This window comes from Geotrypetes seraphini, chromosome 13 (genome assembly GCF_902459505.1).
Source record: "Geotrypetes seraphini chromosome 13, aGeoSer1.1, whole genome shotgun sequence".
In the NCBI taxonomy this organism is placed as follows: Eukaryota; Metazoa; Chordata; class Amphibia; order Gymnophiona; family Dermophiidae; genus Geotrypetes; species Geotrypetes seraphini.
Window position 1 is genome coordinate 83638506 of NC_047096.1, and position 12582 is coordinate 83651087.

Here is a 12582-nt window from a genome sequence, read left to right on the forward strand (position 1 = left end):
TTCTCTCTGCCCTCCTATCCAAGTGCAACCTTTTCCCCTCTGCCTGCCCTTCCATTCCATCCGTGTATATTTCCCCTCTGTTTTTCTTTTTTACAGAAATGCTTTATAAGAAGAAGATAGAATCAAATTATAGAGCATTTCTACCAGTAGTATAGTCAAAAAGGCATGCGAGAAGGAGGCAACAATACCTCAGCTGGCAAGGATCCCCAATCCCGGCCAGCTGTATGAATATGGAGTCTGTCTGCTGTCCTCTCTCAGAAACAGAAGTAGTTGGCAGCAGTTTGACACTGGCACCACAAGCATGCAAAGTTCTCATCTATGAACTGAGCATGATCATGGTACTACGTTGGCAGCTCAAATTAGTGTCACCAACTGGGATGCCTCAGAAAAACCAGAGGGGCTTAGCAATCCCAACCTATCACCTCCCATTGATGTGATGGAACCACCAAGCTTTTCTTGCTGTTTTCTCTGGGGTTGAGAGGAATATACTGGGTCTGCTGAGCCCCTCATTTTGCTTCTCTTGGGATGTTTTATGTTGAGATTTTGTTAAGAGTTCCATTTCATGTGTTAAGGACATTTTCATGGATGGTTCAGGCAACTGTGCCATCAGTTGGGTGCAGTGGCGTACCAAGGGGGGGACGGCGGTCTGCCCCAGATGCACGCCCCAAGGGGGTGCACAGCCGGCCACCCTCCCTATTCTGCTGCTGCTGCCTTTCCTTAACTAGCAGCAGCGGCAGTAAACAGGGGTGTCTATGGGTGCTCACCGGCGTTGCTCAGCTTCTGGCCGCAGGCATCCGCTCCTCACGCGATCCGCGGCTGCATCAGAAGCATTCTCTCTGATGTCAAGACGTCAGAGAGAAGGCTTCTGAAGCAGCTGTGGATCGGCTTTCAGCAGGGGAACCGGCCAGACATGCTGGGCATGGTAGGGGGGAGGGTAGAAATGCTGTACAGGGAAGGGGGGAAGGTAGAAATACTGCACAGGAAAGGGGGGAGGGTAGAAATACTGCACAGGCAAGGGGGGAGACCTGCTGCTGCACAGGGAAGGGGGGGAGAAATGCTGCACAGGCAAGGGGGAGAGAAATGCTACTGCTGCAGAGGGAAGGGAGGAGAAATGCTGCTGCTGCACAGGGAAGGGGAGAGAAATGCTGCAGCACCCAATTGGGGAGAGAGAGGGAAGGAGGGAGAAGGAACACAAGGGAGAGGAACCAGAGATGCCAAGTCCATGGAAGGGAAGGAAAGGAAAAAAGGAAAGGAGATACCAGACCATGTAGGTGAAGGAAGAGATGCCATGGCATGAGGGAAGGGAAGGAGATAGAGATATCACACCGTGGTGTGGAGTGGGAAGGAAGGAAGGAAAGGAGAAGAGAAAGAGAGAGATGCCAAAGCATAAGGGATGGGGTGGAGACAGAAAAATGGAGAGGGGGTGAAGCTGAAATGAATCATGTGCAAAGGAGAGAAGGGACCCCAGATTTACAGTTTATTGAAGGGACATAGTTAGAGGGAAGATGCCATATGGAAGAGAGAGAGAGGGTGGACAGTAGATGGAAGGGGCAGAGAGAGTGTGGGCAGTAGATGGAAGGGGTAGAGAGAGAGGGAAGAAACTGGGTGGAAGGGGCAAAGAGAAGGCAGATGTTGCATGGAAGGGAGAGAGGAAAAACGCTGAACAGAAAGAAGAGAGCAAAGAAAGATGATTAAAGCAGAAATGACAAAAGGTAGAAATATTGTTTTGTTGCTTTACTTTGAATCAAGTAGTATTGTAACTGTATTGATAAAAGTTTATAAATAGGAAATGGAAATAAGGCAATTTTTTGGACTAAACCCCTCTCCTCAGGACAGGATACTATAACAGCGGTATACTGTACTGTTCTGAAGAAAGATTTGGCTTCTGAAAGCTAATTGAAAAATGGATTAGTTCAATAAAATGGTATTTTCTTATTTCTCATTATTAGTTTTATTTTTATTTGTTAATTTTGCAAAGTGGTGATTGCTATGTAGCAGTTTTTTCAAATTTACATCTACTGTCTTTATATTTTGCACAGTATTAGGGGACATGTGTCACTGTTTTTGTGGTGTTGTGGTGTTGCATTATATGCAGAGTCTGGTTTCTTGGCGGTTCAGTTTAACTTTTGTCTACATATTTCTATTTTTAGTTTGTGATTATTCCATATTGGGCGAGGGTGTATCTCTGTTCTGTGTGTATGAAAAGAACATAGTTTTCAATTGGCATTGACTACAGGATCAATTGACTGTGCGGGATCTGGCTTGTTTAGTTTTACAATGTATGTGTTGGTGTTCTAGTGCTCACTGCAGTGTTTAAGATGCTGCCTTTTCCTAGGTACACTCTTGTTGTGCGATATGTGAATTGTTACTAAAAATCATATTTTTGACATAGATGGGGGGGGGGCCCAAAAAATGATGGGCCCCGGGTGTCACATATGCTAAGTACGCCACTGGTTGGGTGCATAGTGACAATGACTTTGCATTGTCTACTGTCACTCCTATTTGAGTATAACCTGAAGAAGAAATGGGTGACAAGACAAAGCTTATTTTATTTTGTTGCATGCACCCTGGAAGACGTGTCTGCTGCTCTCTGCTTTTGTCTCTTGTTTGTGGGTCCACAATAATTTGTTGATTCAGCCTCAAAATATCACAAGGTCTGCATTGCACTGCAACAGAACCACCCTAATAACCACAGGAAAAATGGCTCAATTATCACCTAAAACTGACCTTTTACCCAAATCAGGATGAGGAATTATCTTAAAGCCCATTCCCATTCGGGAGTTTCTCTCAAAATTTTTTCATCTCGTTTTTCGAGCCTTTGGTCTGACTTTTTTTTGGTCACAAATCAATCGACCCTCGGAGGAAAAACTGATTTCTTAGTTTTTTCTTTGATGTCGAAGTCTTCTAGCAGCTTCAAGAGAAGCACAATCTGCACAATTAGTGTCTGCACAATTGGTGTCTTCAGTGCCTTGGTCCTGAGCACCGAGTAGACTCTTGTCATCGCTGTTCCAAGTTACAAAAACGCTCTTTGAAGACTTGACATCTTCAGCAGGAGAAACTTTTTGGACCCAAGATCCATCAAGGATAACCACCACATCCGATGTCGAAAAACTCACATTGAAGCCGGCACCACAATCACTGCATTGTTCAGCAGCGACTTCCTTGGTACTGACCCTGACATCATCTAGTAAACAGGCTAAAAAAGATTCCTGTGCCTCACCACACAACAACTGCATCTCTTGCATCGAGTAAATCAATGCATGCTAAATGGCATCATCATCAGTCTCGCTTTTCATCATTACATGTCTAAGCCTCCTCCTCGATACAAATCCAGGTACCATCATCGGAGCACTTCTTCCTCATCGACATCGAACTGTCATCGAAGGAGATGCTATCATCGGCACCATAGCCACTATACCACACAACATCATGCTCCTTCTGGATGTACAATTACTAAATCTCCAGTCATAGAACAAAAGGATTCCAATCTAGTCCTTCAGGATTTCAATGACCCACAACATTCTGTACCAGAGTCCTCCTCCACCTAGGCATAGGTCACCATCAGAGTGCCTTTCTTTTACCACATTCATAAGGCAAATGGGTCAAGCTCTTCCTGTGAAAATAGTATCTGAACTGGAAAACAAGGACTGAGCTTTTTGATGCACTTGACTTTGAGCAAATCCCAAAGGAATGTATAAAACCCGCTCTCCATGATTTCATGCAAGAATCCATGTTGAAAAACTGGGAGACTCCCCTACTTATTCCAATGGCAACATCAAAACTGCATTCCTTTTACAGGGTACAAATATGTGTTTAGAGAATCTAAGCGCGTTTATATTGTTAGATGTCCTTTACAGCAGTGTTCTTCAACCTTTTTACACCTATGGACCGGCGGGAAAAAAAATTATTTTGTGGACCGGCAAACTACTAAGACTGAAATTTAAAAACCCCGTTTCCGCCCCGTCTCCGCGAGCTCGGTCCTCGCAAACCATCTGATCTCATCCGCACAAGCCTCAGTTATGATTGTATACTGAATGTATTTTATTAAAGTATAAAAAGAAACAATATTCTGTACAATTGTCATTTTATAAATACAAATAATATAGAGCAAGGATCAACAAAACCCCTGTCTCCCCTCCCCTTCACTGGACGGATTCCTGAGGGATAAAGGGATCGTGGGATACTGAGAAAGCTAACCAGGTAATAAGTATAGAAACCCAACCAGGTCGTGCATGTGCAAGACCGGAGGGATGGGAAGATAGGACCCAATAGGAAACCAAGGGGGCCCCTTCTGGTGATTCAGACAGGTCGTGACCTGTTTGGGCCGCCGCGGGAGCGGACTGCTGGGCAGGATGGACCTATGGTCTGACCCGGCGGAGGCACTGCTTATGTTCTTATGTTCTTATATCCCCTCTACTATCAAGAAAACTGAATAAGCCAAATTATTACAGAATGCTACACAGAAATATCATGCTAACAGAATACCGCAGTCACACATAGCAGGAATAGGGTTAGGGGAGTGCAACTAGGGCAACTGCCCCCCTGGTCAGAGAGAGCCCTAAGCCACTGCCTGGACTTTGCAGTCCCCAGTTATGTCTAACACCAGCTCTAGCAGGATATATATTTCAAATCTGATAATTCTAATCACAAAATAGAAATAAAATTATTTGTTTCTACCTTAAAGGTTCAACCGTGCTGGTTTCGGGAGGAGCCCTTCTTCAGGAACCTGGCCTCCAACAGAACACAAGCAGAGAGGAAGGCTGGAGGGCGGGGTCCTTTCCTCCTGGCGCGGTTTTTCCGTTTGTGTGACAGTTTTGGATAAGTATTGTTTCTTTTGGATATGTTTTTCACTTTTTGGTATGGTTTTTGACTTTGTTTGTGATTTTGTGTGAGTTTTTTGAGGGGGTTTGGCTGGCAGGGTTTGTGTGGGGGTCGCTCAGGTTGTTTGTGTTGAGTTTCATTTACTCACTTTGATTGTTGATTGGTTTGATTTCTGCACACACAGGGCGCTCGATGATGGTGTGCGGGTGGAGGCTTATGACCTTGACCCAGAAGTGAAGTGTCGGAGCTGAGCTCCTATCACTGAGGGTTCACACTGAGAGCGCCCTATAACACCATATAATGTGACATGTTCTTTGACATATTACATTATATTTGGTTTGCAAGTTGTGAGCCAAGTTAGGCACTTTGAGCTTCCCCCTCACAGACCTTGATGTGACTTGGTTGCCTTCCTTGTTTTTTCTAGTTTAGGATTTGTTTGGCAAATCAGGAGTGTGTTGTTGTTGATATGAGATCATAGGACATCATAACCATCTCAGGGTAAAAATAAGTTTCCTTCTGGACCCTGGAAAGGGCAGAGTGCTAATATAAATGACAAAGTCCACAATCCGTACTCTCTTATGAGACCAAAAAGAAGTGATTACAGTACTAAGGGGAGTTGTGGAGATTTGAACACATGATCTGTGAAATAAGTGCCTTTAACCACTGAGCCACAGGAGCTTTTGTTTAGGCAGGGGTTCCTATTATTTTTTAATGGCATTCTGCCATCTAGGTGCATATTGATGATGTCACAATGATGTCAAGATTGTGCATCAGGCACGTCCATTTGCTCTGAAACACAGCCATTGTGAGTAGTGTATCTCTTTTTCTTTTCTTAACTTTTTGAAAATAAGATTTAGTATTCAGTATATATATTTTTTTCATGTGCTTTGCTTGAGTAATGCATTATTAAACATATTTGTCCTTAATATCAACCTGGAATCCTCTTTAGCCCAAAAAATAAATTATATATGTTCAACTATATACAGATGCCCAACTGATGCCTAAAGCACATCCACCTAACTCGCGCACATCCAAATCAAAGCTACTCCCATGTCACACCTACATCACGCCCATGCCTATTTTATAGGTGCGACTTTTTCCGATAGGCATCCACAAAATTGTGGATGTCTGTTTCTAGAATCGTGCCCAGCATTTAGACATCTTAAGTTCCAATTAATGCTTGTTAAAACCGTTAATTGGGCTTATTACCCACTTTATTTAGATGCCTAAGTTGATGGAGATCCACATTGTGGAAACTTAAAGTTAGACGTCCTTTACAGAATCTGGCCCAAAGTGAGCACTAATGTTTAGTACAGGAATGTCCAACCTTGGTCTTTGAGAGTCTCAATCAAGTCAGTTTTTCAGGATTTCTCCAATAAATATGCATTCACTGCCTCTCATATGCAAATAGGTCTCATGCATATTCACTGGGAAATTCTATTTTTTAGTTCAAATATATTTATTAAAGTTTATCCAAAAAGTACAACAAAGGCAAAGAATAACACAAAGATGGTAGTAAGAACAATTACTAACACTGCATCATTCATTAACATAAAATTAGAGAAAACATGCATAATTGGTCATTCTAAATTTAAGGTATGTCACTCATTAGCGACAAAGAGATACTGAAGAGAGAGATAACATGAAGATCATACAATATTCACAGTAGAATATTATCAAATGTTATTAGCCGTGTCAATGAAACAAAGAGATATCCATCAATTGTAGAATTTGTACAGTAGATCTCAAATTTTTGAAAAGGAGCGGAGTGACTTGCGTTTGACTGCAATTACTCTTTCGTATTTAGCTGTCAGGCATACACTGTTCCACCAGGCTGTCGAGTCAACTTTAGATAGATCTTTCCAGGAATGAAAAATATTCTTAACTGCCAAAGAAAGCAGGATGCGGAGTAATTTTGATTGGTGTTTGTCCAGAGATTCAGGAGCGGCTAAACTTAGATTACCTACCAGGATAATTTTCATGGATATTTTATCCGGTATGTGCAGAATATTCGAGATTGTTTTCCAAACAGAAGCCCAAAATATTTTTAAGTAATTACAGGAGAAGATCATGTGTGTCAAGGATCCCATTTCACTTTTACAGGACCAACAACATCAGTATTGTCTTTACTTAGTTTGGCTAATTTATGAGGGGTCCATAGTGATTGATGTAGAAAGAAGTATATAGATTGTAGTATAGACGCAGATTTTGGTGTCGAGAAAACATGGGACCATATGACATTCCAATCTCCAGAGATAATCAACGTGTTAAGTTCCCGTATTCCAAGCAGTTTTATTAGATTCGGGATTTCTAAAAGCATGGAGGAGTGTGTGACGCAGTGGTTGAAGCTACAGCCTCAGCACCCTGGGGTTGTGGGTTCAAACCCCATGCTGCTCCTTGTGATCCTGGGCAAGTCACTCCAAAGCCCCAGGTATGTTAGATAGATTGTGAACCCACTGGGACAGATAGGGAAAATGCTTGAGTACTTCATTGTAAAACTGCTTAGATAACCTTGATAGGCGGTATATAAAATCCTAATAAAACTTGAAAACATTTAGTTGCATTAGCTTGTACCATTTAGAGGCCAAATCTTTACCATGTTTTATCTTGCAACAATGTAACATAAGATCAGAAGTGGAGTCTAGCATGGATAGGTCAGGATATACAGATTTAAGGCAATGAAGGAGTTGGACCCAATGGTAAAAATGATGATTGGGCAAATTATATTTGTTTATTAAATCACTAAAGGTCATCCAGATTTTATCTTTAATTAAATGATTTAAAGTTTGAATCCCATATCTTTTCCAAGTACTCCAATTGATGGTTTGGTTTTGTATTTTGATGGTTTCATTCTGCCATATAGGAACCGCATCAGTATTCCTCCAATGAACTTGCGCAATGTTATCAATGGCTAATGCAGCGTTCGCAGAGGACATTATTATCAGGTTAGATTGGAATGTTTTCAGTTTGGTACCTGAAACAATTCGTTTGAGCGTCAAGTCTCCATGAGTACATTGTTCCAACCGTAACCATACAGGGTATTCAAGGGAATCAGGCGCTATTAGCCACATACTCACTTGTCTCATGATAAATTTGGAATGCTCTCCCGGAGGATGTTGTGACAGAGATTACTGTTCTGGGATTCAAGCGCAAGTTGGATGCACACCTTCTTGCAAATCATATTGAGGGCTACGGTATAACTGGGTCTCCAATCAGGAGTACCTAAATGGGCCACCGCGTGTGCGGATCACCGGACTGGATGGACCTTGGTCTGATCCTGTGAAGGCTTTTCTTATGTTCTTATGTTCTTAAAGGCTAAATGATAATCTGTAAATCGGAAAATTCACTCCCCCGTCTTTTTTTGGTGCTTTTAGTTTTTTGAGCACTATGGTTGCTTATTGAGCACTGTGGTTGCTTATTCTGCCATAGGAAGCCAGATAGTAATCTGTCAATTTGGGCGTAGGTATCAGATTTTAGTAATACCGGAAACATGCTCAATATGTAGTTGATCTTGAGGGCAATCATCATTTTTATTGTTTCCAATCTACCCCATCAAGAAATATTTAATGGGGACCATTTAGCTAATAACTCTTTTATCAAACATAATATGTGTTCAGCATTATAAACTAACGATTCTTCTATGGTGGGGCCGAATAAAATTCCTAGATATTTTATTTTATTGTCAGACCATGTGAAACCATATTGCTGTAAGTCTATTTCGTGAGCATACTATTAATGGGCATAATTTCAGATATATTTTGATTAAGTTTCTAGCCCGATATTGAAGAATATTCCTTTATAGTATTTAGCAGATGGGGTATAGATTCAGGAGTTACATAGAGAAGGACATCGTCAGCATAAGCTGATAGTTTGATTGTGTGTTCCTTATAGTCAAAGCCTTTAATGTAGGGATTATTTTTTATTGCTAATAACAAGGGTTCCAGGGCAATATTAAACAACAAGGGAGATAGAGGACATCTCTGTCTTGTCCCTCTCGTGGGGTTAAATGGTTGTGAAAAAAGGCCATTGATGTAAAGTCTAGTGGAAGGATGTTGACTTGGAAACCTGACTTGGAAAGGGCCGAGGATGGTTACCCCTGGTTTAGATCATTACATTAGTGACTTTTATTCCGCCATTACCTTGCGGTTCAAGGCAGATTACATTAGAGGTTATCTGGACAATTCCAGAAGAGATTACATAGTTGAGTGGGTTACTTTGGGGGATTGAGATACTTCCTGTGGAGTTAGTTTGTCGTGATGGATTTCTTGAATAGCAGGGTTTTCATTTCTTTTCTGAAGATTTTGTAGTCTGGTGTCGTCATCAGTAGATTGGATAATTGGTGGTCAAGTTTTGCTGCCTGCATGGCCAGTAGGCCATCATACATTTTTTGCATTTGACGCCTCTGGGGGTGCGTGAATGGTATTTGGGTTCTCCTTTGCCTGGTTGTGTCAGTTTGGATAAGGCGGTTGTTCAAGTAGGCTGGGCCATCTCTATTGATTGCTTTAAATAGTAGACAGTAAAATTTGAATTGTATTCTTGCTTATATTGGGAACCAGTGTGAGTTGAGGTATGCGGTGGTGATGTGGTCGTATTTCTTCAGCAAATAAATCAGTCTCAGGGCTGTGTTTTGTACTGTTTGTAGTTGTTTTATCATGACTGCGGGGCAGGAGAGATAGAGGATGTTGAAGTAGTCTAGAAGTCCTAGGACTAGGGATTGGACCATGAGCTGGAATTGTTTTCTGTCAAAGAATTTTCAGATTTGCCTTAAGTTTCTCATGAACTGAATTCTCATCTACTGAATTCCCTGCTATAAATGTCACTGTATGCCACTGCTGCAATTTAAAAAAAAAAACCCAGCCTATTTATTAAAACTTTTTGAAAATAACCACAGTCCAGATTCAAAAGTGAAACACATTTTCAAATCAGTTAAAATATCATTTATTGAGACATGTATAACTTTGTATCTGGACTGCGGTTACAAATAAAAGGCTGATTGTAAAGCATACAACATTGAAAAGGTAAAAAAACATACTTTTCATTATAGTAGTAAAGTTTGATGATTGCCCAGGCAAGGATGATTGGGAACGGGATGCCTGTAAAAAGAGGACAGACAGGAACATCGATAGTACACACATTAAGAGCATGATGACAAATATCAAATGAAAATCAAGATGGAAACAGCCCAAGAGCCCCTTTCGTGATCTTCATATTAACTAGGTATTTCTTACATTTATTACACATTGATAGAAAGAAAAAAATGCATACGATAGGTAGGAAAGAAACCATTATTTGCTATTACAAATAGTGGCCTCCTTTAATGAAGCCATATTAGGCTTTTTATTGCCAGCCGCATCAATATTAGCTCCTACGTTCATAGGAATTCTTGGAGCATCAGAGCTTTTACCACTGTGGCCAGCAATAAAAAAGCCTAACATGGTTTCATAAAAGGGGGCCAATGTTAGGAGGACTAGGAGACACTGCAAGAACATAAGAGTAGCAGAGAAAGTATTCTCAGTGCACAGTAATACGGTGGAATTTGTTGCTGGAGGATATTATCAAGGCATCCAATGTAACCAGGACTAAAAAGTGAAATTTATTTTCATTTTCATTAAGATTTATTTAGAAATATGTTTAGCCCATATTATCTAAAAACAAACCTAAGTGGGTTAGAGCAGATACATAAAATAAAAAATAAAGGAGGACATTCTGTAAATTACACCTAAAAAGATAGGCACCTATCTCTTGTCAATGTAGGCCAGAGTTTTAAAGGCCTACATTATAGGCGCCTAAGAGCTAAATGTACAAAACATGGCTGCTAAGACTGTGTGGATTGCTGTGGGCCAATTTTTAGCCAATTCTGAAATGGTGATCAATGTTCCAACAAGTTTGCATGCAAATGATTTTTGTGGAGGTTTGCCATAATCTGGTCCGATCAGTCACTGTGAGAGTGACTTTGACACGCACAGAATAGTTCACTTGATACAAGCACAGTGAACGCCTGCGCCAAGGATTACTATGTAAATGTGTCAGTCATAGGCATGGCTTATTGTTGCACTTCATATGCGTACATCATTGCTACACTTCGAAGGCATCAGTCGCAAAGCAATTTAAAAAGATTTTCTTTGTGGAAGGAGTTGTTGGTAAAGTAAACAGTTTGGCAGCGTTTACACTTTTCCGTTGTGTTGTGCATTTTCCAGTTGGTTATTTTTGGGTATGGTGAGTATGATAGCGTAGGTTGATGTTTGGTGGGGGTCCGTTGTATTTTTTATTAGAATTATTTTAGGGACTAGAAAACATGAACCTTGCAGATCCCACGGACCTCGCGAATCTAAACTGCATGTCCTTAAAAATCTGATTAACCTCGGGGGTGAACGAGATCTGTGAGGTCCATGAGGTCAATTTTCCGTATTTCATTTAAATTCAGCTCCGAAACTGAGGGGGAGTGTAATGGAGCCGAGGGCCTGCATATCTTGTACTGCCAGAGCACAAGCTACCAAAGTCTTTTCCAAATAAATGAGAATTAAAGAAAGGTAATGGGGTAGATAATAGTCTATTTTCTTGGTAAGGAGAACCACATTTTCAATGGTCTGCATTTAAAAATCTGCTTTACCTCAGGGATAAGCAAGATACATGTGAACATTAAGAACAAGTTTAAGATGTATAAGTAACATGTGCTTTGTGGACTTAAATCCCCAGAAATCTTTGCTTCTCCCACAAAGACAGGCTGTAATCACAGAGCTTAAGCCCGCCCTTCTTCAGTTTGAAAAAGAACAGTTGCCATATTTTGTAAGGCCACATGGATGCATGAGACCTGTATTTAACATTGTTCTCCCACTAGGTTTTCTGCCTTTATTTCTAACAATCTAACACAGCTTAGTTTTATATCTAACTCTGGAGAACAGTGTCATTTCCACAAGGTGTGGACACATTCCATGCTCCCTTTTTGAATAGGAGGGGCTAGTAGGGGGGTCACATGATGCACTCAACCTAAACAGATGTGTCTGGACACCTCTCCCGATCCCGGTGCTGTATTATCAGTTTTTTTCTGTTGAATCTCTGCTCTGAGTGCCTGAAATCTATATCATCAACTGGGGCAAGTTGTAGGCTATCCGCCGATATCTTTCTTGCCGGGGTTTTGCGGTATGCCAGTTCGAGCCTCGAAGCCTGCTAAACTTCTGAGAGGCCCTTTTACCCCTGCTGAGATGGCGGCTCAAACACATCCTACACAAGTGAAGCTCAACCCGACGATCACACTGCAGGCCAATACGATTGAGGAGTTGAAGAAACATCTTACTGCATTTCTGGATGATAAACTTACCCAGCTTCAATCTACGGTCGATGGCATCAAAGATACCTTAGAGCAGCAGGACACCCGATTACAACAAGTGGAAGATCGGATGTCAGCGCAGGAGGACCGCACTGTAACTTTGGAGGCAGGTGCCCAGATCCTGGAGGAGAAATACCGCCGGCTGGAGGACAGGACTGAGGACCTTGAAAACTGAAGCCGCCCCAATAATATTAGGCTTATTGGTTTGCCTGAGTTCCTTAATGCCGTAGATCTGAAAACCCTGGTCTCGATTTGGCTGCCCAAGGAGTTGGGTATGGACATGGGAGGTGCTTCCCTGTTAGTTGAGCGGGTGCACCGATTTGGGGTGCGCCGGAATGGGGACCGCAGGCTGTGACCAATGATTGCCCGTATTCTTAACTTCGCCGACAAGCACCAGCTTATGACCAGCTACAAATTGAAGGTCAGTGTATCCT

General features: G+C 41.6%; 1 protein-coding gene across 1 annotated transcript in view; it reads right to left on the reverse strand.

Annotated features, from left to right (window-relative positions):
* The window catches only part of LOC117347478 (corticotropin-releasing factor receptor 1-like), a 119118-nt gene that overhangs the window by 36309 nt on the left and 70227 nt on the right, over positions 1 to 12582 (reverse strand). Inside the window, exon 8 of the mRNA XM_033918481.1 lies at positions 9854 to 9914. Coding sequence (XP_033774372.1) covers positions 9854 to 9914 — 61 coding nt within the window. The remainder of the gene's footprint in view (positions 1 to 9853; positions 9915 to 12582) is intronic.